The 27,659-nt window shown below is 39.9% G+C and overlaps 1 protein-coding gene across 1 annotated transcript; it reads left to right on the top strand.

Moving 5' to 3' along the window:
- Positions 1-415: 415 nt before the first annotated feature.
- LOC148088577 (whirlin-like) lies at positions 416-27,316 on the top strand. Its single transcript, XM_087797855.1, has 11 exons — positions 416-1,254; positions 7,086-7,259; positions 9,374-9,499; positions 14,270-14,547; positions 15,815-15,851; positions 16,353-16,538; positions 16,661-16,849; positions 22,826-23,438; positions 23,747-23,922; positions 24,218-24,349; positions 25,249-27,316. The coding sequence occupies exons 1-11, from the start codon at positions 571-573 to the stop codon at positions 25,423-25,425; spliced, it is 2,772 nt and encodes a 923-aa protein (XP_087653981.1). The 5' UTR covers positions 416-570; the 3' UTR covers positions 25,426-27,316.
- The last annotated feature ends 343 nt before the right edge of the window (positions 27,317-27,659 follow it).

Genomic DNA, 27,659 nt, shown 5'->3' with positions numbered 1-27,659 from the left:
ATCTTGTTCTTTCTCTTTATTTCTCTTTGTTCTTGTTCTTATTTTATTTAGATTTTTATGAATAATTGCTGTATTGCTGTGTGCTAATTGTAAACAAAAACAAAAAATCCCGAATGAGACCTCCTGAGGCATCAATAAAGTTCTAGCTAACCTAACCTAACCTAACCCTGTTGGGGGTGTAGTAATTCAATGCAGAAGCACTAAATAAAAAACAGTTTTCCTTTTTATTTCCAATTATGTTCCGCATTCTCAATATTCTTGAAGTCTGCGTCAAATGTCGGAATTCCAAACCGACGCAAGTTTGCCTATGATGTCACAGGAGTGACAGGCGCACACGCGCACGTTTCACGGCTGCGAGTCTGTCCCAGCTGCGCCTCGGCCACGCGCACAGATCCGGACACGCAGGACCGTCGCATCTGAGCGGTCCTGTGGATCTGTGGCTCGGGTGTCGCCCCGCTGACCAGCGTCTATCGTGGGATGAAGTGCGTCAGGACCGCGTGGATCTCCCTCCAGTGAGCAGCTCTCAGGCTCCAGAAGACCCCGCCGTCAGACGGTTCGCTATGTTGCAGGATGAGTTCGAATCCGGATCCGTCTTCTCTCCACCCGCCGCTGGACTCGTGGACCGGCTCGTTCGGTCGCAGGTTGTCCGGTAACGTCCGGCGGCTCCACGACGCTCTCAACATGCTGCTGAGCGAGCCGGAGCGAGAGCAGTTCACGCACTGCCTCAACATCTACCACAGCAGGAGGAACGTCTTCGATCTGGTCCAGACCCTGAAAGTGATCCTGGACTCCTCCGGGAAGAGGCAGCTGCTGCCGATGCTGCGCCTGGTCCTGCCGCGCTCCGACCAGCTGCTGTTCGACCAGTACACCTCCGAGGGTCTGTACCTCAGCACCGAGGGAGGCGAGAGTCTGGACGGGCTGGACGAGGAGACCGCCTGGCAGGAATACTTGAACACCCTCCAACAGTCGGTGCACCCGGTGTGTCAGGAAGTCCGCGGAGATGCCTCCTCGGAACCAGAACCCACATCCGCTTGTTCGGCTCAGAAAATGCGCAAAGTGACGTTGACCCGAACCAAAAAACACGAGGGTCTGGGTTTTAGCATTCGGGGAGGCTCGGATCACGGCGTGGGGTTATACGTGTCCTCGGTGGAGCCAGGGTCCACAGCTGCAAGAGAAGGACTGAGGGTCGGGGATCAGATATTGACAGTCAATGAAGTCCACTTGGACAACGTCACTCACATCCAGGCAGTGCAGGTAAGACTCAGTCTCTCAACATTCATCTGGTCCAGGGAAAGAAACACAACACAAAAGACTCAACCATTTTATTCTGAATGAAAAACAGCATCAACGTGTAATTCTCCTAAAATTGCACAACATTTGCACAGTTTAGAATGGAAAGGTGTTTCATGACTACATGTAAATCTGAAGCATAACTAATCGTATGTTCCAACAAAAAAATAGCATGTTTGTAGAGGTTTTCACTCACTATTGTAACTTTGACGAGTCGCCCATGGCTACCAAACACCACAGTAATCGGATACAGTGTTTATAATGAAATACAGAGAGACGTTTTAAAGTTACCAGGAAGATAAAACCAGAAACTTACAGAATAACAGCCTTTATCTCAACCTCTTCTTATTTTGATTAAAAAAAAAAAAAAAGATTCTTAAAGTAATATTCTGTATTTTAAAAGTATTAATTAGCATCCAGGTTTCTGTTGGACATTTTTTTTGAAGTGTTGTAAAGATGGTACAGAAAGTACAGCGACCTCAGTGTGTTGTAATGAAGAACAAGCTCAGCTCATCCTCTGTGTTCATCCACTGTTTGGCCTTTTTGCTCTGATCCCACAACCCAGAGTCAGCTTTATTGCCAGTCATGTAAGAACCCGTCCTCAGATGAGCGTTGTGTTTACAGTCCTTTGTCCTTAGATTAGAAAAAGATGGCAGCTATAATAGGGATAGTGATTTTAAACAGGCTTTCAAAGCGCAGGCTCTCTAACTCACTCGTTCACAGTGGGATTGCAAATTCATGTGACATTTGATGCACAACTTAATAGAAAAAAAGAAAGAAAAAGGTGGAATCTAACAATACCATTGCTCGTAAAAGGGCAACTAATGTGAAAACCCAAATCTTCTGACTTACTAACATGTTTTCAAGTCTTTCTCTCCAAGATGCAGTAAGTTCCTCATCATGACAATGTTTGAAAGTAATTACTTTATAACGTTCTCCCCCGTCTGAAATCAAATAGAGGAGCCCGTTATGACTAATAATAATAATAATAATAATAATAATAATAATAATGGGCTTCACTCCTCCTCCAGCCAGCTGTAATCATGCCTGCTTTGTTTATACAACAAGTCTCTTGGACGTGGAGCCTCTCGGATTGATAACACGCGTTGACAAACCTCAATATTTGACCAAACTGAAAAGTGTGGGTGTTGGAAAGGTAAACAAGATTTAATCTCAAGAAAAACATATTTCTGAGGGCGGGGCTTAAGCACATATTCTAAAGTAAATATTTCAATGAAAAGAGAGTTTCTTACAAACAGACAAATACTGATGAGTACAATAGAAGTCCAAGATCAATTTAAGATACACTTTAACTCTGTGGTTCTAATACTTTTATTACAACATCACCCACAACAAGGTACTTTGTAGTCATGTATGCAAGACAAGCTGTTAGTAAGTAAGTAAGTAAGTCATTTATATTTGTAGAAAGGTAACCAGTGCTTTTGATAATGTAAACAAGTTGACTCAATTGTTTCAAATGTTCAAGGCTAACTTTGACTTTCGGGAAGAGCTAACAATAGTTGAATGGATTCATCAGTGATTTTCTTCTGCAGAAAAGACGACATGCAAAGTAGAGATGTGCAGCCATTGTTTTTTTTTTTTAAACAGATACTGGGGGTATTCTATTAGATAATCTGTATTCCCCATTGAATAAAAGTACATAGAAAATTGAGAATTATTCTGTTGTTGAATTGAAAACAGATTTATAAAAGGAATACATTTCTCCAGTCTGTAATATAATGTTCATTATGTCAGGTTTGCCATACATGAGGCTTAACCCTGGAAACTTTGCCCTGTCCAGCATCTAGCATAGCCACAAACCTACACTCTTTTTTTCCCTTTGTGTTTTAATTCAAACAAAATGCTGTTTTCAATAAGTGTTCAAAGCCATTTAGTGTCACGTTTAACCCCATGAACCCCTTTATCCACTCGAATTTCTGTGTCACTAACAGATGCACTTCCACTTTATGGAATATTACTCTAACTCTTATAAGTGAGTGTTTCAAACAGAATCTTTTCCAGAAACAACATTTGGTATTCATTTAATTAAGTAGAAAATTATATTTTATATCTTATATATTCTGAAAATTAGCATGCACTCTTATACTTACTATAAATGTAGTCAGTAGATAATAAAAAAGGCTCAACTTGACTGTAATGTCAGCAATTGATACATGCATAAACAAAAAAACATTCAGTTTCATCAATACTATGAATACATGTTTAATTACACAAGCTTGTCAAATTAATAGCTGTTTATCTCAAATACGTCTTAATGAAGCACAGTTTAAATGGGGAGAACACAAATTGCTATTTCAGAAAGACATGCATGGAAAACTTCAGAGCAGCAGAGAATGAAGGTGGGGGTTTCTTCCTCCGGTATTTTTGAGATACTGAGGTGTACATTAAAATGTCATTGATTTAATCCATAAACCATCTTTCTTTCTTAAACTGCCAACAGTTGGCCGTCATACTCTTCTTAGCTGTCAAGTATCTGTGTATAGCAAGACTCGTACAGGACCTGGATTTGTACAAGCAGAAACAGATTCAGAACAAATTGAATCCTTAGAATGAGCTAAAACATACTTATCAACAAATACTACTTGACTTTGTCTTTAAAAAAACAAAAAAAAAAACATTATCCTTTTAACGGGTATCCTGAACATTTTGCACAGACTAGCCCCACATTGTTACAGGCCCGTGCTAGGGGACAAGTTATTTGTTTGTAAGTTTTATGCACACTGATGAATCTGTACTGTGGCCTGGAGAGACAATGACATCATCAAAAGTCATGGTCCAGGGCAAAGGATATGTTCTCTGCCTTTGGCATCTCTTACATGATAAATATAAACTCATGAATAGCGATTATCATGGAACCACACACTTTTAAACCACCCACTGAATTACTCCCACGGACCTGCTAAGAGCTACTCTACCACCCACTCCAAAGATGAGTTGGCTTGTCTCTGCTGTTTATGTCTCTGATCTCTGCACCATTGTTGTAGCGGTTTCCGAGAATTTAGATACATTTAAAGGGCAACTAATGTGTTGATTTGATTGTATCTTAAATTAAATCCTGGACCTCTATTGTACCAAACATTATGTGTCTGTTTTTACAAAACTCTATTTTAGTATTTACATTAGAAAATGTGCTTAAGCCAAAACACTTTTTTTGGAGATGAAATCTTGTTTACCAAACCACATCCACTCTGCTTTTATTGGTCGAACATCAACAATCACGGCAGTCTCCACCTCCAAGGGACTTGTTATATAAGCACGATCCATGTAATAAGTTGGATAATTGTTCAACCTATTATTACGTCAAGATGGGCTCCACTCTTGTAACCTCTCGTTCGCCAAGATTTCAGACGGGGAGAGCTTTATAAATTAATAAGTTCAAAACATCATCATGATGACAGACATACTGCATCTTGGAGAGGAAGACTTCAACATTTGAAACATATGAGTGAGTCAGGAGAGATGGGTTTTCACATTAACTTATCCTTTTAACTTATCACGTGCAGAAAAATCTTGCTCTATATCTGTTTATTCAATGTTTATTTGACAGTATTCTATGTAATCAAAGTTAAACTGGAAGAAATATTATTTTATTATATTATTTTCTAATTTAAGAAAAATTCACTATAATGATTACTGCTCTTTTTGTTTTTTGCTGAATTATATTCATCTTTTGCACAACTAAGTCAGGAAAATTTAATTAAATATACTGTATTATTGTAGCAATGGCACAGCTTGAATTAGTCATTATTCATTAATTGCACAAAACTATGTTCTTATGACTTTATTATTTCCCTCAGACAGGTCCAACATCTGTGTTGTGTTTTAAGAATAATCCATTCTATATGTTTTACTTTTTGGCTTTGAGTTAAGTTTATTTCTTGTTACATTTTTAAATTTGACATACATATTGTTATAGATTGGTATTGATAATTTACATTATCATCGCTTTGGCTGTACTTACTCTTTGTAAGATAACAGAAAGAGATGTCCGATCCATACATCCATTTGCTTTATATTACCCAAGCTGGGGTGACTTCAGATTCAGAGGCCAGATCTCTCTCTCTGCATATACATTGGATGCAAAAATCCAGAGATGTTTCCAGGTTAAGTGAAAAACAATCTATCCAACATGTCCTGAGTTCTGACTTTTAAGATGCAAATAAACACAGACACGTTTTTGATTGTAAAACTAAACTAACTAAATAATACAGTTAACGGTTAGATTAAGTTTTACTGTGAAATTGATAAGGATCACACTGGGAGATTCTGAGATTCAATCTTGGCAATCGTCAGTATCATGCCCACATGGGAAACTCTGATAGCATCAGCTGTTCTGCAGAGCTTTGTTCCTCTTTAGTGTGTACGCTTTCAACTGAACAGGAATGAATGTAAGGAAAATGTTTTCAAGATATATCACAACACCTTGTCAGTCAACTCAATTAAAAAAACAAAACACATTAATTTAAACATTTTTACTTTTTTCTTGGTTTTGTCAAAACCAGAGTGAAGAAATTGGACTTTCGGAAATGGATAACAAAAATGATAATAGTGGATACCTGTTAGTGTGTAAGGCATCACCTGAATCATCCCAAGCATCCTGAGTACTTTCTCTGATCACATCCTTCCAACCTAATAGTTGTCTGCTCGCTGCTAAGATTAACTGATTTACTGTTACTTCTAGTTTAATAGTTTTGAGTGTTCCTTCTTTCCTTTTTCCTGAAGAAAGTGATATTAGTTAAATCCAAGCCACAAGGAATAACGTTGTCTTTGGTTCCACATGTAGTACAAATTGAATCCTTACTACTACTACTTACGGCTGTCAAGAATAACTTAGTCTAAGGTCCTGGTTGTGGCTCTACAATAATTTCCTTGTCTCTGGCTTAACAACACCTTCTCCTTTACATAATTGTTCTACTCTCTTCCTCTTGAAGTCCCTCCAGAAAATCAGCTTTACCCCGGCTGTCATCCTGATCAATGCCTAATCAGCCGCTCTTGTCTGACATGGTTCCTGGAGAATACTATTTAAAAAAATGTTGGTATTGGTATTCTCAGATGAATCAGGTTCAAGTGTCACATTCACGGGCAGACTAAAATGCAGAGAGGAGGACGACTACGTATGTCTTCATGAAGGCAAACACGGAGGAACTTTCTGCTCCTCCATTAATTCAGTGCACATTGATGGTTTAACAAATTACTCCTAGTGCCATTCTTGCCAGCATTTTTGTTTAGATAGATAGATCTATGCAAGTTAACCTGTCCGTATACATTACAGTCAATCACAGGATTATTAAGTCTTGATCAGACGATTAAGCCCTTGGTACCAAAACTTTTCACCTAAAGGCAAAGCATACTCTTCCATACCCCATGTTACCGAACCGAAGTTTGGTGCCCAGGCTCTTAATTTTTTCTGTTTAATAAGCAAATGGAAGTCATGCTGTTCTATAACATAGTCAGAACGGGGGCCATGTCTCATTGGACAGATAAAAGAAGCTCAGTAGCTCCAATACTGATACCTATAATTATAATGATAAAGATCACATGCATGGACAAGTTTTCTTTTTAAAACAAGTCTCTTCTCTCGATCAATTAAATGTATCGGAAATTATCAGTTCTTGAGACTCATGTGGAAAAGAGAAACACACACAAGAAAAACTAGAATTATTATTTAGCAGTAGTAGTAGAACTTGGAACATTGGAACAGATTTAAAATATGAAACTAATATGTTAAAATTCAAATGATTCTATCCCAACTCGATTTTCTCTCTCTTTTTCAGATGCTGAAGGGATTTAACCAACTTACAATGTCTGTGTGCTCGCTGGGTCACAGCACTGATGGCAACATCACTAACAGCATGTACTCCTGGTTGGATCCAAAGGGTCACAGCATCTCACCACCACCAGACAACCACCAGACTAACAGCAGTGTGTATGGCATGCAGGAGCGGCTGGTAAGTTTTTGTGTGTGTATTTGTAAAACATTAGTAAATGTATTACTTTCTAGCTGAAGTACCTGGTGTTGACCAGGGATTTTTATAAGATGAAAGACTGCAAAAAAAAAGCAGAAAAATTACGTGGCTTTAACTTGCTTAATATTTAAATTACAGAGCTCTAATTTAGTTTAAAACATTACTTCATATAAAAGAAGTAAATGCTCTTGAAGTAATAATAATAATAATGGTTTGAGTATGACCATTTTCAGCCTTTTTGGCCTTGGAGACAAATAAGGCCCAAAAGGAAAAGTTAAGTCTAGACTTGAAGCAGTTTAAGGCGGTCAGCACAAGTAGAGCTCTGTAGGACCCCTGTAGCACATGTGAGAGGGTAACCAAGCTCTTTCAAGTGCCCTTAATATATGTAGATATATAAAATAGACAAAATACTAAAATGAATTAAAATGTGAAAGAAAAAATGAATGAATAAAATAAGAAAAATAAATCTGGCAGAAAACAGATATGTTCTTTTGCCGAGCTATAGACTTAGTCTATCCAACATGTCCTGGGTCTTCCCCAAAGGTCTCGCTCATTTGACATGTCTCGAACACGAGGCATCCAGGAGGCTTCTTAACTGGTAATAAAGGGACCAAATAGTGTATGTTCACAAATGTGGTATCTTGTAATCTAGGACCAACATGGTACCAAGAGGAACATGGTTGAAACCCCTGATCAGTCTATTTATCTGCTCTGAGGACAACAAGGACACTGCTCTTCTTGAATCCAAAGTTTGTCTATTGAACAGGTCATCTCCTGCAGTCCCCCTGAATAGACCTTACCAAAAAGCAGAGGGGAAGTGTTGGGGTGAAGATGGTTCATTATCTATTTTAATTTTATTGTAGTAGGTTGAGCAACAGCAATGACCCAACCCTGCAACATCCAGAACCTTTAGATACTGCATAGATATGGTAAATACCCGGGACATAGCTAATTTGAAGATCTTTCCCAACAACCTTAACCCCAGTGATGTCAAAATTGTCTTCTGATTTTGTAGTAGAAGTAGAAGTTGTGTCACTGCGATTTATATATTTATTTATTTGAATTAAGACAATGCATATTCATCAACAAGCTTATTTAAAACTCTAAAGATGAGGCAAGCATCCATGAATATCTGATAATTATCAAAATTCAAGATGTTACACTGTTAAATCTTCCATCTTCTCACAATGTTCCTGGTCAAGGTGAACTTTCCCCGATCTCCACTGTAGAAAGTTAGTGGTAGAATAAATGGTCCAAAATGTTTTAAGATGAGGTTTTTTTTGCTTTGTCGCAAGCCACCAAATTTTATTTGTCAACCATCTCAGGAGTTTACAATCCAAAAGGGCCTGACAGACCTTCTTTAGCTTTATGACACCCGTCACCTCAGTGTTTCAAAACAGCTTACACCAAAAACCAGCTGACCATTTTGTTGTGACAAGCACAGATCTCTGCAAGAAATGCCCACAGACTGGAGTTGTCATTTCTCCCAATCATGTCTTCCTAGTCATACTGTTGTTGTCGCCATCAGCCTGGAGTCTCCCAGCAGAATAATGAAGTCACAAAGTGGAGCACTGGATAGCAATCCATCTAGTGATCCCCAAAAAAGTTGTTGTTTTGAACGAATATTAAGTAGGCTGTTAGGAATTGCTAATGTTTATGCAGGGGACGCTTATTTAGCAGGGTATTTATCGTTTAACGTTCTATTAATTAATGAATAAATGACCTGATTCATAACAAATAAGCAAACGATCATCAGCATGTGTTGAATAGATAACTCAAATAAAAGGAGGCTTAATATGAATGTGTTTCAAATGTTGTAGATGATATTTAATTAGATTTGAAGACAAAATGTATGTAACCTTAAATAAAACAAATGTCATAACATTGATGTCTGCATAAGAAAAATCTGAGTCCACAGATAATTTTCAAAGCCTTTTAAACATTGCATATGAACAAGCCTGTCCATTTCCAGAGGGTGCAATAACTGTTATTAGAGAGGGAGAGAAAACATTTCTAATGCATGATCTGGCTGCACCAAATATTTATTTTTTTCCTGAAAACATTTGACTAAAAATAAAGGACATGTCTTCCAACAGGTCACTCTGAATATGGACGGTGGCCAGTCTCTAGGTCTGATGATCAGAGGAGGGGCTGAATTTGGCTTAGGTATCTATGTCACTGGAGTGGATCCTGGATCAGCTTCAGATACTGGAGGACTTAAGGTAAAAAAAAAAAAAACAAGTTTAACATCACTAATGATGTGCAATCCATCACAAACTGTGCTGATACATGTTATTGACACGCGGCGGTTACCATATATCTTAATGTCGCCAATATAATGCTCACGGATACGTTTATTTGCCTTGGTTTTCCACAGTCTGGCTGATATTTGTAAGAGTCTTATTTAGTTTCGCTCATCGGAAATAAGGCTCATTAGCATGTGCCTCCAAACTACTTCACATTTCCATTGAGGCGGAAAGCCTTTAAAAACTAAAGGAAATAAGGACGACTTTAACATCAAAGAAACAGAGGTTTGTCTGTGGCGAAGAGCAGACGCATGGACTTTATCTACAGATAAAATTAAGACCAGAAACGGTTTTAAATGTAATTTAAAAAAGAGATAAAACTCAGAAAAATACAAAAGAATATTTAAAACATTTAGGCCTTAAATAAAATGTTGTTTGTTTTTCTCACGCTTATATCTATCTATCTATCTATATTAACCTATGTAATAGTCAATATTGATCTTTTCACCATTATAATCATTGTTCCAGGTTGCGTAAATCTAGCCAATAAAGGAAGGCCTGACTCAATATTAACCAATAAGAAGCAACCAAAGGCGGGTCTATCTGTCATTACAGCACCACTTGTCTAACAGGATTCTTCATTCTTGAGCCAAACTTCAATCTGGGGAATTTACCGTAAAGTTTAGCGAGAACTCTCCAAACGACATTTAATAGTTGGAAATAAACGCTCGGCTTTCAAATTAAGAGCATTAAATCAGTTGCATCTTCCTTGTAATCCTTTACTATCACGGTCATACTCTATACTGTTTAAATCCACGTTTGCTAATCCTTTTTAAATTTATTAGTTCATTTATCCTTTTCTCTATCCATTGATTGTTTAAAATGAATTTAGATTTTCAGCCAATTTATTTTGGCAAATGTGTAATTGTTCAAGAAAGAACTGTGTTTAAGCTATGTGTTCTGATGCAACTATTTTTTTGGTGTACTTTCTAAGTGTGCCATTTCTTATAATGAGCACCACCTCCTCAATATCACGCTGTGAAATCTGTTACTGTTACCAACATCTGCTGCAGTTCATTCAGAAATATGCTTCACTTAACAGATGGGCCTAAACAGATACTAATAAACAACATTATTTCAGCACTTCTCTTAAGCTTTTCCAAGAAGCAGGTCACTTAACCAGCCTCAGGCAAGCAAAACAGAAGCAGTGAATAGTGTGCCAGTGTGCGTGTGAACGTGTGTGCGCGTTTGTGAGCTTGTGTTTTTCTCAATTTGGGTGTAAGGGTGGTGTGTTGGGTTTTTGCATGTTTTCGTAGTTTACAAAAACAAGCTATTTTAAAAACATTGAAACAGTTCCTGAGACCCTGATTATGCTGCTTCCAGTGTCAAACATTGAATGACTGCATATTAAATCAGGATTAATGCTATTGCTTCTTAATACACTGCTCGTGCAACCCTGGGGACATATAACAAGCAACTGATGAATTGTGAAGAACCGAGACCAATAATACGTAATCTTTAGGTTAATAAGCAATATCTGGTGTGGATATTAGTATCGGTATAAATCAAATTCTTGATGTCAACATTTTCAACTGTTGACACTAAGCCCCTGCAGTTTATAATTTAAACTGAAAAGAAAACATGTGAATAAAATGACATAATAAAAGTTCCTTAGGCAGGGTGAGGGTGTTACTCTCCTCTACAAAACAACAAATTCAGAATAAAACAACAAGGACTGATGAAGAAGCCAGATGAGCAGGACTTAATATCAAATCACTAAAAACTAAAAAATGAGGATTAACGCAAGAAACCAGGAAATAATTCAGATCAGTGGCCAAGACATTGAAAAGGTAGAGCAGTTCCTTTACCTGGGAGAAACATTTTGTCAAGAGGGAGGTGGAATGAAGGAACTGAAGAATAGATTATCAAAATCAAGAGGTCTTCAAGACCTCCAAGATCTGGAGCTCCAACAGCATCACGGTTCAGGACCAGAGGAGAGAAATCCTTCTAGGCTGTTGCTCCTAAGCTTTGGAACAATCTTCCTCTCTCTTTGCGCTTGATGGAGTCTACTGACTCCTTCAAGAAACATCTTAAGACGTTTTTATTTGTTCAGGCTTTTCCTTGATTTTCTGGAACTCCTGTTGTGTTATCAGTTTTATCTTGATCTTTAAAATATATACTTTATTGAATATTGTTTTGATTTTTTAAAGTGCTTTGTGACCCTGGTCTGGAAAAGCGCTATACAAATAAAAATTACTTACTTACTTACTTACTTACAAGAAGAACAAAGCTAAGACTCTACAAAACGCTAGTGGTTCCAGTCATGTTATACGGATGTGAAACATGGAAAATAAACAAGGGAGACAAAAAAGCAGTTGATGTATTCCATAATAGATTATGCCGAATACTGGGTATACATTGGCAAGATCACGTCAGAACTGAAGACCTGCAAAAAGAGCCGAGATGAAGCCACTGAGTGAAGTAATGAAGCTGCGTAGATGGAAAATGATTGGACACATACTGTGGCAGGACCACAACAACGACTGCAATAAAGCAATGACATGGGCACCAGAAGGGAAGAGAAAGAAAAGGAAGACCAAAGACCACCTCGAGGCGTACTGTAGAGAATGCAAGAATTAAGCCGGATGGACATTATGGTCTGAAGTGAAGACTACAGCAGCTGACCCGGGAGAAGTGGAAGCGCTCTGTGAAGGCCTTATGTGCGACAAGGCACGAAGTGGATAGGTAACAGGTAACAGGCAGGATGAGATGTGACCAAGATTTTTTTATTTTGTCTAAATGATTTATCTCATAAGATAGTAGTTACAAACAGACAACTTTTAGAGTTAGAGTTAACAGCTGTTAACTCTAACTCTAAATGATTAGTAGCAATCTAACTAACCAAAAACTATGGCAAAAAAGACAAAAGTTCAGTTTAAAAGTAATGCATCCATGGCAGAGATAGCTGGATCTTTGGTTGAGACCAGTCTGAAGAGTAGCCACACTTTACATTTACATCAGTGAGTGTTGTTTCTGTGGACGCTTGCAAAAATCGTTGGCCATTTGGGTTCTCTTCCCAAATCTGTTGCGGCTAGCAGGACTTGCTTTGTTTTGGGTGTTTTCTGTGACTGACCCTTGTGAAACTATCGAGCGGATAAGGGGAAGAATGTGTTGGGAATTGTTTTAATTTTAATTATTCTGTTTCAAGAAATTGAGGCCAAGGATGGGCCCCTGGCCTTTTTTTTTCTGGGCACCAAAAATGCTTTGTACCTCACGACCACAGACACTACGTAATTTTTATTTGTAAAGCCCATTTCTCAGACCAGGGTCACAAAGTGCTAAAAAAGTACCATAAAAGGGGCAGGTAATCACATCAAATTACATCATGTTGCTATTTTAAAATATGGCCGATTTTACAAGGATAATTTAATCGTGTAGACCAATTATGGTTTCAGTGAAATCCCGTCCTAGAAAAAAACAGATTGCAGGATCACTGTAACAGCATTTCTAGTGAGTTTTCTGGTAAACTATGACCAAAATTCCGACATTACACCAGAGTTGTCTGTTACCTACTGATTGGAGCAAGATGAGAATGCTTGAGGATCGTCACCTTAGCAACATCTGCTAACTGTGTGCTTGATGGATTAGCAATAAAGATGAGATTCAGCTCTCAGATTTTTCAATGTGCAGGTAATGGCAGGATTATTGTATTCTAAAATAACCCTGAATATCCTGGAAGCGTAACTGGAGCTGACTTAATGTACTAAAGGATTGCTCTACTCTACTAAGTCCTGCATTTATCTGCGGTCACCATGGAGATCATTGCCATTGCACTGTAGTCTAAAGAGTCTTTGTTTCAAACACTGTGTTGAATTGACACGTTTGGTTTGTATGTCCAGTGCAAGACAAGATGAAGAGAAGATTTAATTGAGCTTCCACTCCTAACCCAAAGATATGATGCTCACTGCCAATCGTCTGATCTTTGATCTTCATATCGTCACTTTAACCTTATTCATTCACCCTCATTCATATGCAATCTTCTTTTATTTGTTTTGTTTTTTAAATAAATACTCATCAAGTGCAGTATTTGATTAAAAAAATAAATGAATATTTGTGTGTTGTCAACCCAATTGTAGCAAAGGGACCCTGGTCTGTGAAAGGTGCTTTACAAATAAAACATACTTACTTACTTACATGTGCATGTCAGAAATAAAGCATCAAACTGCTTCTTTGACTTATCATTAATAATAAGGGCAACAGTTAAGCTGAACAACAACAACACTACCGGTTTCCAATCTTGACTAACTTCTTTGTTTTAATTCTCACTACTCTGTGTCATTTCTTAGACCCTTTTTGTCTAGTAACCAGCACATCAGAATCAGAATCAAAAACCCTTTAAAAATGTTATATAAATAAATAAAATGAAACAAAACAAAATACATTCAATTTAATTAAACAACATTCATGTCCCATATAGCAGAACTATATAGAACTGGAATTTTCTGGTCCGTATCGATCTCAATCCCCTGACAGACCGGAGCAGTTGGAACATGGGGTGTCCCGGGTGAGAGGGGTCCGCTATGATCACCTCACAGAGTAGTCTTTTATTTCCTCTTTGTCTCAACCTCACTTCACATCTGCTGATTTATGTGGTTTCATGGATTTCCATTTGGGTCAGTCAAGCATCTTTGTACGGAAAAATTAAATATTTCTCTGTCATTTTTCATTTTCTTTATTTGTTGGCAGGTTGGTGACCAGATCTTGGCAGTAAATGGTCAAAGCTTTGTCACCATCTCCCATGATGAAGCAGTTCACATCCTCAAGACAGGGCACTGTCTGAAGATGAAATTAAGGGATGTGGGACGTCTTCCTTATGCACGTACTGTGGTGTCTGAGACCAACTGGAGACCTGCTCACTCCCTGATGGAGACCGATTCAACAGCCAACGAGAGCTCATGTCATGTCAGCCACAAGATCAACTCAAACTTCCAAAATAATGGTGATGTTCTAGCATGCAAAGACAGGTGAGTCCCCAATAATGACTTACCAGGACCTCAGAACTAGGAACCAAGAGGAAATGTGCAAATCAGGCCTCTGACTATAGGTGGTACCATGAGTCAACTAATGTAAAAAACAACTCTCCTGACTTACTTGCTCTACCGACGTGTTTCAAAAAGTGAGCTCGTCCTCTGAATGATGCAGTTTTGATCTGTTTTTAAGTCCCTTTTTTATATAAAGTTCTAACCGGTCTGAAACAGCCATTTCTGTAAACCAAATAATAATGTGGTAAATTCTTGCTTTTGTTATCTAATGACCCAAAAAACTGGACCTATTACACATCAGCTCTCCTGAGTGCAAAAACTGTTGCATGTCACAGTGGAGACTGCAATCCAGGAGAGTCTGGAACTCTCCTAGTAGAGATTTGAACTCTCCTAGTAGAGATTGGAATTCCAATCCGACTCTACTAGTTGAGATTGGAATTCTACCAGGACAATCTCCAATTCTAATAGAAACAATTTGGATTGCATCAAAATGTTTTGGAAAATACACTGAATCATTTCATACCTAAAATTTCAAATTACTTCATGTTTTAGATTTCTGATCACCCATCTATTAATACACATTGTTACATGTTTTTCTTGAACCGATGTCAAACATATGCTATATACTACTCCCTTTTTTGACTCAACAATTGTAGCCCTAGTTACCCTACACCAGGGGTCACTGTCATCAGAACTCCTCGCTCCCCCCTCCCTCACCTGTCTCACTCTTAAAGGAACAGTGACACGCAAAACAATCGTATTATCGTAGTTTCCTTTGGTTTGTTCAAAAATAAAAATAAAAATTCTGCAGACCTAAAAAAAACTTGTTCAACTATAATTTATTTCTGCCTACATTTTCGGCAAATCAGTTACAAACGTGTACATTATAATAAATTAGGTTAAGTTTGATATCAAATAGTTACGTTTTAAATGTCCTATTATTTTGTATTGTGCATTGTTGAAATGATAGTAGTAATAATGATAAAATATAATAGCACATAGTGCTTTACATAAGAAAAGACAACAACAACCATGACTATGTTAAACAACTGCAGTAAATGTACAGTACAAAACATTGTTATGATAATTATCAATGCTTAGCTAAGTGATAGTTCAACTAAAAGATTGTCCTGGTAGAATTCCAATCTCTACTAGTAGAGATTGGAATTCCAACAGAACAGATATTCCTTTGAGACTAAGCAGTCTGTCCCCATTTATTATTAATATATTCTTTTTTTTTCTACTGCAGACCATCCTCAGCCAAAATCACTCTTGAAGTGGAGAAGGTAAGATTAGATTAGACCTTTAACTGATCTTGAAATATGTGAAACATTGAAAACATTTAAGATTATTCCTTACATAAAATAAGTATGTAATACTGAGGAAAATTCCAGGATGAATTGGCAAAATGTGCAGAAAGACAGCCAGACACACGGACAGATAGATAGGTTTATCATATTCAATGTATTATACAATTGTCATATACTGTTGGCATCAAATGATTAATGCCTGGTCGCTGTTATGAATCAGTTGAGAAAGTTCTTGATTTGATGTGATCTCATCCCTATAGTCCTTGGTTGTTATGGCCAGTTTGGGATTTATTCATAATATTTCCAATTGGGTAAACTTAACAAAACAGTTGCACACCTTGTATAGATCTGATTTACTCAACAATACTCATACTTGCAGTGGAGTGGCATACTCTGGCATGTCTATTGTATTTTTTAACTTCTATAATCACAATCCTACATGCACAGGTCTTTAAAATCCTGACTTCTTAATTACAGCCAACTTGTCAAAGAACGATTGATCCACCGGGTCCCCAGGTTTCACTGGAGCAACAGGCACACATGTTACTGACAGAGCCACAGTGGCAGACGATGGAATACTACCTGAAGGAGTACGAGAGGAAGCACATCAGTGTTGAATCACTGACCATGGCTCTATTTGAACTCCTTAATACAGAAGCAAAGGTACAGTATTGAAGTATTTTTAAATTGGTCATTCATACTGCTGATGTACGATATTATGTTGTAAAAATATTAAAGCAACAAATATGAAAGGTACATTTTTCTGTTTCTCTCTCGTGTTCCAGCTGTCTATGCTTTCTGAAGTGAGGGGTCTTGTGGCTCTTCAGGATTTGGAATTGTACGACAGTTTGGTTCTGAACCAGGAAAAGGAAATCCACCAGGCATGGCATGGAGGCTTGGAAATCTGTAACCCACAAAAACACTGCATCCATTTTAAACATATTCATCCAGATGCTAAACACAACCAAGAGGAGGTAAGTCTTGATCCATAGCTCCATGGTAGAGTTTACCTGTGACTAAGAAGTTGGTGGTTTGAATGTTTTTGAACTGGAGTAAACTAGTGCGTGGAGCAAACCAAAGCAGGCTTGTTGCTTCTTCCCTTATACTGTAGCTGTGAGGCATTAGTGCAAACCAGGAACATTTAGAGGGTTCCAAATGAGAAATGACAAGTTCATAGAAATAAGTTTCCAAATAACACGTCCATTATTATAAGTGGATAGCTTTGTTGACCGCTTTGTCTGGTATTTTATTGTGACAACAACAACAAGTGGAGGTGTAAAGAGGAGGTCGGTATTTCTATTTTATGCATTTATTTAATGTTCACAACCATGCATGTGTTGTTGGAAGTTTTCATGTTACATCTTCCACTTATCCGTTTTTCCTACTTTACACTGTGCTCTACATAGTAATTAATTCCTAGATATTGTTTTATTTTTGGAGTTACAAAAAACATGATATTGCTTTTCCATGTGAAGTCCCTATGGTGTGTGGTAGAGTTGAGGGAGCAATTGTGGAGGCTGAATGAATGATCTCATCAGGATCTTAGGAATCCCGATGAGAACAATCTGGATGAACTGCACCAGTTTTTCGGGTTCTGAGGCAGCGAAGTGGGCTGCTTTTGTAAATATTACGAAGATGATAAAAGGATGTCTCTCGTGTGTGATTGTGTGGGATTTAAAAGTGTCTATTTTAACACAGGCTGGTCAATGTTGTAAGAGAAAGATATGCGATATGAGCCAAAGAAAGTGATGCTGGTTATGGATGATCATTGATTGCTTATTAATTAAAATGGTGCTTTTGGCACTTACAACAATATCTGTTTACGCTCTGTTTTTTTTTATTTACTTAAGTTGGTTTGATCATTTTTATTGTATTTGTGGTAACCCGAGGGTAATGATGCACGCACACTTGGAGCTCAGTTAGAGAACTTTACTTGTGAAGAGATCGTCGTACAACAGTCCAGCATTCCATACATTCCTTAGGCGGTGCAACCACAAAACCCGCCCGTAGAGAACACAGATAAAGGCACAAAGGTTCCGGGGTGCAATGAGTGCAACCTTAAGTCAGTCTATAACACTTCTCCCCCTTTAAGTAAACACTTAGAATACGGTTAAACAAATAAACTAACTTTGCCTGTATGTACCCTTGTACCCGATACCGAAGTACTATTGCACTTTTAATTCACATTTCTCCAGGCCATCAACAACATCCGGTATTGCACAACATTTCTCTTTATCACAACAGGCCTCAACAACCGATATGGCATAACACTTTTTTTTTTTTTCTTTTTTTTTTCTTTTAGTTTATAAGTTCAGTCTCTCTGGAGGCTGGTGTTGCCTCTTTGACCGTCTTAGTGACACATTAGAGTCCACAGCCTGGGCAACAGACAGTGCTCCACTGAGAGGAATTTGGGCAGGGGCAGGTGAGGCAGTCTGCTCAGACAATTCCTCAGGAGGCAGCAACCGTCCATCAATGCACACCGGTGCTCCACAGTCCATAGAGCCGCTCACACTATCCTTGTGAGCAGCACTCCGAGACCCCTCCTCCTCTATGTCAGTGTGGGCCCGCACGTGATCCTGGTGCCTGCGAACCTGCCTGCCATCCAACAGGTCCACCACAAAGGAAACTGGACCAGACTGGAAGTGAATAACCCCTGGCAGCCATGGTGAGCCAGCGGCAAAGTTCTTCACGTACACACAGTCCCCCTTTTGCCCCCACATCCGGGCGAAGGAGATCCAGATGAGATTTGGGCTTCCTTCCCAGCAACATCTCAGCTGGAGACAAGCCAGTGGTTGTGTGTGGAGTAATCCGATACTGGAACAAGAAACGTGCAAGCTTAGTCTCTAGCGTGTTCCCCGACATTTTCCTCAGTCCATTTTTCAGCGTCTCCACAGCACGTTCTGCTAAGCCGTTGGAAGCAGGGTAGTACGGCGCAGACCGGATATGTCGGATTCCATTCTTCTCCACAAACTCTTTGAACACCTCACTGGTGAAAGTGGGCCCGTTGTCACTGACCACTTTATCCGGTAGCCCGTGGGTGGCAAAGATGCTTCTGAGCGTGTCAGTGGTAACTGGGGCTGTGATCTTTGACATGATGTGTGCTTCCATCCACTTTGAATGAGCGTCCACTAGCACAAGGAACATGTGACCCATAAACGGACCAGCAAAATCCAGGTGAAGCCTGGACCACGGACGGGCCGGCCACTCCCAGGGGTGGAGAGGCGCAGGTGCGGGCATCTTCTGGTTACTTTGACACTGTGAACATGCCTTGACCTTTTTCTCCAACGCAGCGTCCATCCCTGGCCACCATACAAACGACCTGGCGAGGCTCTTCATTCTTGACACCCCGGGGTGAGCTTCATGCAGCACTTCCATTACCTGAGCACGTCCTGCAGGTGGAATAATCACTCTGGAGCCCCAGAGGATACAGCCATCCAGCACACTGAGCTCCAGCTGTCGCTGGACATAGGGCTTGAGCTCCTCCTGCTCAACTGTTACCGGCCAGCCCTGCAGCAGCCATTGCTTTACTTGTGACAGCGCCGGGTCTCTTCCCGTCCACTGTTTGATCTGCTTTGCGGACACCTGGGAGTCAGACAGCCTGTCTAACAAAAACACAGTCTCTGGAAGGAGGTTAGCTTGGCTCGGTGACTCTGGGAGGGGAAGACGGCTGAACGCGTCTGCATTTGCATTTTCACTTCCTGCTTTATACACAATACGATACTGGTACGCTGACAAAGTTAATGCCCAGCGCTGCACTCTTGCTGACGCCATGGGTGAAATACCTTTAGTCTCACCAAACAGGCCCAGCAAGGGCTTGTGGTCTGTGAAAATGGTGAATGGGCGACCATAAAGGTACTGGTGGAACCGTTTCACAGCAAAAACTCAAATCTCATCTGGATCTCCTTCACCCTCCATACGATGCGAAAGGACTGCCCCCACGCCGTAGGCTGATGCATCACAGGACAAAACAACTTCCTTGTCTGGGTCAAAGTGCACGAGCAGCGTTGCAGAGTGCAATAGTTCTTTTACCTGTTGGAACGCTGTCTCTTTATCCTGCTGCCAAGTCCAGGAACAGTCTTTGTGCAGGAGCTGATAGAGTGGGGCAAGCACAGTGGAGAGTTCAGGCAAAAACTTCCCATAATAGTTCACTAAGCCCAATAACGACCGGAGTTCTGCCACATTCTTTGGGCTAGGAGCCTCCTTTATCGCCCTCACCTTCTCTGTCATGGGGGAAAGCCCCTGAGCTGAAATCCTATGACCCAGGTAGGTGACACTCAGAGCTTGGAAAACGCATTTACTTCGCTTCAACCGCAGCCCGGCCTCCTTCATTCTCTGCAGCACCTGGTCGAGGTTTTTCAGATGCTCCCCTTCGGTCTTACCCGTCACCAAGATGTCGTCTAGGTAGACAGCAACATGGGGAATGTTCTGCAGGAGGTTGTCCATGGTGCGCTGAAAAATGGCTGGGCTGGACGCAACGCCGAACACCAAGCGATTGTACTTGAACAGGCCCTTGTGGGTGTTGATGGTCACATATTGTTTAGAATCCTCGTCCAGCAGCAGTTGTTGGTATGCGTGACTCATGTCCAGTTTGGTAAATGTTTGTCCTCCTGCCAGTGTGGCGAACAAATCCTCCACTCGTGGCAGGGGATAAGTGTCCAGTTGTGAGGCTTGGTTGATTGTCATTTTGTAATCACCACATACCCGCACCCCACCATCTTCTTTCAGCACCGGCACAATTGGGGCTGCCCAGTCAGAGAACTCCACCGGTTCAATGACACCTGACCGCTGCAGCCTGTCCAGCTCCGCTTCCACCTTAGCCTTCATAGCGTATGGCACTGTGCGTGGTTTACAAAAACGTGGCTTTGCGTTGGGGTCCACGGTCAACTTAACTGTTGTGCCTCGGAGGGTGCCAAGCTCATCCTTAAAAACATCTGCATACTTTGATAGGATGTCCCCAACCACCCTCATGTGCATGATTTCCCCCCAATTGAAGCGAATTCTCTTTAGGAGGTCCCGCCCAAGCAGACTCTGTCCCTCCCCATCTACCACTATCAGCTCCCCTTTAGCTGACTGGCCCTCATACATAACGTCTACTTCTATAACTCCAAGTAGAGGAATGCACTCACCAGTGTATTGTCTCAGTTTGATGTTCGTCTTTCTTAAAGCGGGCGCCTTTCCAGGGCCCCGCAACCTGCAGTAGGTGGTATGACTTATCACTGAAACTGAGGCCCCCGTGTCCACCTCCATTGTCATTTTTTTTCCATTTATTTGCAGCGTTGCGCAGATCGGGGCTGCCCGGGGTTCCCTGAGGTCCATACTGAACATGTTGAATGAACACTGCTCCTCAGGTCCTTCTCTTTGCAAATGGTGCATTTTCCTTTGGGGTTTTGACTCTTCCCACTCCTTTTTCCATTGCTTTTTAGCACCTCTGCACTTCTTGGCTTATGGCAAACAGCATCTCTAAAACCACAGTCATTAGCGAGATGCGCTCCCCCACACCGGTGACATTCGCATGACTTCATCGGCTTTCCTCTGCCCTCTTTAAACAGACGGTGAACAGTGCTCTGTGGCACAACGGCATTAGCTGCTTGAATGTCTTTTGAGTTGTTAGCTGCTGTTTCCATAGCATGAGCGATCTCCAACGCCTTCTTGAAAGTTAGTGTACATTCACCTAGCAATCGGCGTTGAATACCACATTATTGATACCACAGACCAACCTGTCCCGTAGCAACCGAAACTCCCTCTTTGCGTGAATGTGTGTGGAACTTGAAGCGCTGAACAATCACTGACGGTTTGGGGTTGTGATGCTCCTGCACCAGCATCACCAATTCCTTGAATGATAAGTCACCTGGCTTCCGTGGGGTTGCTAAGTTGCGTATCAACTTGTACGTCTTGGCACCGCACACACTGAGGAGAATCGATCTTTGACGTTCCTCATTCTCAATGAAATTCGCCAGGAAAAAGTGCTCCAGTCTCTCGACATATTCGATCCAGTCACCATCCTGCTCGACGAACTCACTGAGCGTGCCGACCGTAGCCATGCTACACGCTAGATGCTACACGGAACTTCTTCTCCGACCCTAACTTCACGACACTCCGTCATATATGTTTTAATCCTCGTCGCCAAAAGTGTGGTAACCCGAGGGTAATGATGCACGCACACTTGGAGCTCAGTTAGAGAACTTTACTTGTGAAGAGATCGTTGTACAACATTCCAGCATTCCATACATTCCGTAGGCGGTGCAACCACAAAACCCGCCCGTAGAGAACACAGATAAAGGCACAAAGGTTCCGGGGTGCAATGAGTGCAACCTTAAGTCAGTCTATAACAGTATTGTTTGCGCAATGGTTAGCGCGGTCGCCTCACAGAAAGAAGGTTGCTGGTTCGATTTCAGACCGAGCCAACCCTTCTGTGTGGAGTTTGTATGTTCTCCCCGTGTTGCTTGGGTTTACTTCGGGCACTACGGTTTCCTCCCACAGTCCAAAAACATACAGAGGTTGATTAGGAACTTTGGGAAACTGTCCATTGGTACGAGTGTGTGTGTGAATGGTTGTCTGTCTTTGTGTGCCCTGCGACAGACTGGCGTCCTGTCAAAGGGTGTCCCCTGCCTCTCGCCCTATGATACTGGAATAGGCTCCAGTCTCCCCGCAACCCCGAAAGGGATAAAGCGGTAGAAAATGAATGAATGAATGTTTTTAGAGCTATTGTTTTTTGTCTGTAACACATTTTCTACTGATATGGTGACTGCACTGACAATAAATCACTTGAAATATTTAAAACCAAACAAACCCATCTGATTGACAATGTTTGTGTCAGTTTATTGAGGAAACAAACAACAATAATTCCTATTGTAGCTGGTTTGTTGTTTCTGAAGCATCAACAAAAGCAAGTGCGTGGGTTACATTTCAACTAATTGGATGTGTGAGTATTTTTTTTTCTCTTTCAACAGGATCAAATGCAGGCATCAGATGCCTCTTTACAGGACCAGAGCAGATCAAATATTGAGATGATTGACAGCTGTAAATCATCACCTAGAATGGATCAACCAGCATTCAGTCATGTTTCCAAAGGCCGAACCCAGCTTGTCCAAGGCTGCCTCAACAAGTCCCTTAAGTCCATTCGAAACATTGATCAGCCACCAACAGTCTCTACTCACCACACATCGCTCAACATGTTACATCACAGCTGCCTAAGCTCCCCCCAGCCTGCTGACACTGGACTCAAAAGTTACCCCCACTACACTCAGTCACTTCATCACCTGAATCAACTAAGTTTGGACAACTATTGGGACTATAACAGATCTGCAGAGCCAGCAGCATCAGTCAAATTTTCATCAAGATCAAGCTCGTATGAAAAATCCTCCATTTGCTTAAGGTCTCCTTCATCCCCTAGGGGAACATCTCCTGTGCCCCCCAATCATCTCTTCCCACATCTTTCACCGTGTTCATCTCCATATCCTTCAAATATTAGGCTGTCCGCAACTCAGTCTACTCCGGATGAGCCAAACCTTCCAAAAAAGGCACAAAAGGTGATTTCCACAGATGTAAGACAACAGCCAAGAGGTACATGAATCCAAATCTGTTCAACGGTATTAAAACAAGAAACATCTTCTGTATGGTACTAGACAAATGGGATGTTTTGTTGTTGTTATCACAAAAAGTGATTATGATTTACCCAACAGTTTTCTAGAGCTTTAACAAACATAATGTTTTTTTCAATGTACTATTTGCTTCACTTTTGGGTGCATCTGTTGTGCATGTTTCTGATAATTACTGAATTTACTTTGCTTCCAAAACGAGACAATAAGAAAAAACTGGATTTAATTATGGTAAATAATTCACTGATATAGAACAATTTTGTCTTCATTCAGGAGCTACACCATTGCAACTTTCTGACAGTGGTCAGACTCTTAGCGAAGACAGCGGCGTGGACATAGCAGAGGTTGCTGGCCTCTGCAGAGATGGCGTTCCTTGCCCTGAAAAGAGCCAAATGTGTTTGTCTGGGCTGCCTACTGTGCAAGCTTGTGTTGCTGGGACCACCAGACAGGTGAGTGTGTTTCTGTTATGACTAGATTTTGCTCTATTCAGAACTTCAAAATCAGATTTTTTTTCAATACAATTTTGCTGACTCCTGTGTACATGCAGTGACAGTGTTTTTTGTCATTGTTTGACCTTCAGGGCCGTAATGGAGTAAAAGCTCAATGTAGCCACAAAATAGTTTATTTATTAAATTGAATTATTAACTAATGTTAAATATAAGGCATTTGTACTGTGTCACTCTCAACCTTACATCACAGGAACACATACAAATTCATTTTGGATGTTGTCTCCTTTTTGTCCAGTGTGTTTGCAAACCCAATTTGTCAACTTCATCTTCACTGGTGCGAGTAAAGAAAAATGCCCACTTTCTTGGAGTTGCTATTGAAGGAGGGGCAAATACACGACAGCCTTTGCCACGAATCGTTACCATACAGGTGAGAAGACACCCTCTTCTTCTTATGTACCCATATTGTGGATGTATTTATTTATTTTCAAACAAAATCATCTCAGTTCTCTAAAAAAATGTAGGGTCTGCAGACTACAATCGAATGGTGTAAAGACTGCCAACCAAGCTTTGCTATTGGTTAATCCTCCAGGCCCTGACTCAATGAATTCACCACCCAGCTGGTGCCGCCCCCAGTCAATAAAGGCAGGGAATACAGCACTTCCTTTTATTGAGAAACAGCCACAGAACGGTGGGCAGTCTGGCAATGTATTTAGAGGGCTTTGCATCATTCGTAGAATCTTAAGTTATGTCTAGATAACTCAGGGGTTCTACTTTAGCTAGACCATCTAACCAAGCTTCTCTATTAGGTAAGGTTTGCCTTGGTCCACCTTGTCCTTTGCAAAAAACACAAAGCCCCAAGGACTATGGGCCCATCATAATCATCCTAAGTTCTTTCCTGTCTTGGCCTCTGAAAAAAAGATGAACAAAGTCCTTTACTAGGGCAGCCCCACTTGGGACCCTGTCTGCTACTACATTCAGAACACAAACTGAGTGGTTGCTGGTTCGATCCTAGTTCACGATGCGACCTTGAGCAAAACCATGTGGCTTATGACCTCACCTGTTTCAGCTATGAGTATTCTATAAGCCTGTGTAGCCAACTTGAAAATATACATAACGTTATAGAACCTAATAGTTTCCATAAAAAAATTACATTTGATCTGTAAAACCTTGACTGAAGCAATAGGTATTTTGGGGGCAATCATTTAAAAACAAAACATTGTTATTTCAGCTTAAAGTGTTGTTCTTTATTCTGTTCTGAATGACTAGGCTAGTCTTTCTTCCCATGTGCTGATAACTTTAACACATATATTTTGTTCCTGTTGACAGAGAGGAGGCTCAGCCGACACATGTGGACAGCTACGAGTAGGGCAGGTCATTCTAGAGGTGGACGGCTTTTCCTTAAGTGGCTGCCACCACAAAGAAGCAGCTCGGATCATCGCTGAAGCCTTCAAGACCAAAGACAAAGACTACCTTGACCTTCTTGTGTTTGAGCCAGGACCCTAAAATAAGTTATAACTTGGATATGAATATGTATGAATGAACTCAGCTACCTCTAGTTGAGTAATATTAAGAAAACTAAACCAGATATATATGCTAACATTCGAGATTTTTTGTTGAGGTTTAATAGAATGAAGAATTCAATTATATTTGTTAAATGAAGGTACCATCAATTCATGGTGCAACATTCACATCATGTAATTCTATTTGCTTCTTTTGTTTTTTTCTTCTTAGGGTTAGGGTTTTCCCTGCCAGTGGTTTTCCTGCCTTTTTTTTCTCACTCTAGTACTCTTAGTCTATTTAGCTATTAGAATATCATCCATCTGCCATAATACTTCAAGTATAACTGGGGGTTCTGAAAATGTTCTAGTAATGATATCGCTCACATAAACAGTTGTTGCAATAATTGCTGTATGGTTTTAAGTTGTAGTAGGTTGTCAGAGGAATTTACCTGAAACGTGCATGTGCATCCGACTTGGATTAAACATTTTTTCCAGTAAGAGGTCCTAATATGTCAACAGAAGGGGTCGAATGCTTCTCTCCCAATACTGACTTAGTTATGGGCTGATGATGCTTCATGAGATCCTCATCTCCAAAAAAAGGCTTGGGTCCTTTATTAAGTACGATTCTGTTCATCTGTCCATCTTTCTTTTAAGACTGATGCTACAAAGTTTTACTTGCTGCCTCTCTACTTGCTTGCTTTGTTTGGCTCTGTCACTAGAGTCAACTGCTGTTCTGTTTCTTTCCTTCTCATCACTGTAGCCACAGTGGTCAGCGCCTTACCCACTTCTCTGTGCTGTGGATGAACTTTGTGTGATGAAATGAACTACCGTGTCATTATCACTGGAACGCTATAACGCCATTCTGTCGACTGGCTCTGTGTAATCTTTGTCTGAATTTACTTTCTTCTTTCAAAACTCTTAGCACGACTTGTCTTACACTTCTTATTGGCTGTTTCTTACTTGTTTCTGACACCTTGTGATATTTACAGGACAAAATAACGCCAATTTCAGAGATGTATCTCTAGCATGAAGAAGACAAGTGCCACATGCACAGACTGGATGTCATAATCCTAGAGGCAGTCATCGCCACTATATACTGATCACTTTCAAATCAACGGCCGCAGAGGTTTATGATCGCTGTAAAGTTATAAAATGATTTAAAGATATTAAATCATTAACAATGTATATGTAGCGAATGTCATTCCAATTTAAAAAAAAAAGGTATATATTTTTTAAATTAAGTATAATACAGGCATGACCTATATCATTGCATACATCTGGATCTTCTACATTGAATTATTATTTTTAATAAAATTCATGCCAAAGAATGAAAACAATCACAGATGAAATGCTTACATTTATTTATTCATTTTACTACTAATTATTAAACACATATTTAAAGAAATAAAACGTTCAGTTATTTATGTATTGTTGATGTTCCTTCATTAAACATATTTGCTGCTAGATAATCAAACTCATTATTAACCCCCCAATCTACTTTTTTTTTTAAAATAATCTTGAGGTTTATTTATTTTTACATCAATGTGTTTGTTATTTTTTAAATAACGGGGAAATATTTGTAATTATAGTAATGTTTTATATGCCATCAGTGTTATAATAGTATTATATAATTATATAGACATAGTCTGTCAACGCAAACTCACCAGTGGGTTTATACTATTATGACTTGTTTGTATATTTATTATATATTTAAGATTTATCCCTCTGTTTTAAAGTTTTGTCTTGTTTGCCCGAAACTAATGCTTCAAATTTGCACTACACTACCTTTAATCCTCAGTAATTTTGCTCTTGGGAGGACTTCATGAATTGAGTTTGGCAAATTAAAGTCGTTTAAGACTATTTTTTGCATCCTGTAATACAGGCCAATAAGTTTGTTTTTGCTGTGGTGACGTGATACTCACTGGAGACAATGTATTTAATAATTCCACAAGTCCACAAGTGGGTACATGTATAAATAATAAGTTATTGGATAACATACAATACATGTTGCTATGTCTTTATATTGTATGAAATCCACCACTGCAAAGTTAAATAAATCATTTAATTAAAAATGTTTTCCGTGTTTGCTTCATGAGTGACTGTTAAGTTATGCTCTCTATTGCAAGGGCAATTTTTTTCTACAAACATTTTGGCAGTTGTGCATTTACATTATGATAGTCACACAATCAGATCATTTAACTCGAGCTGTAAATTATGTTTAAGGGCTTTCTTCACTTT

The sequence above is a fragment of the Callionymus lyra genome, chromosome 1 (assembly GCF_982586985.1).
Source record: "Callionymus lyra chromosome 1, fCalLyr1.hap1.1, whole genome shotgun sequence".
NCBI classification, from domain to species: domain Eukaryota; kingdom Metazoa; phylum Chordata; class Actinopteri; order Syngnathiformes; family Callionymidae; genus Callionymus; species Callionymus lyra.
Note: the sequence above shows the minus strand (reverse complement) of the source record. Positions and strands in the feature narration are given on the sequence as shown.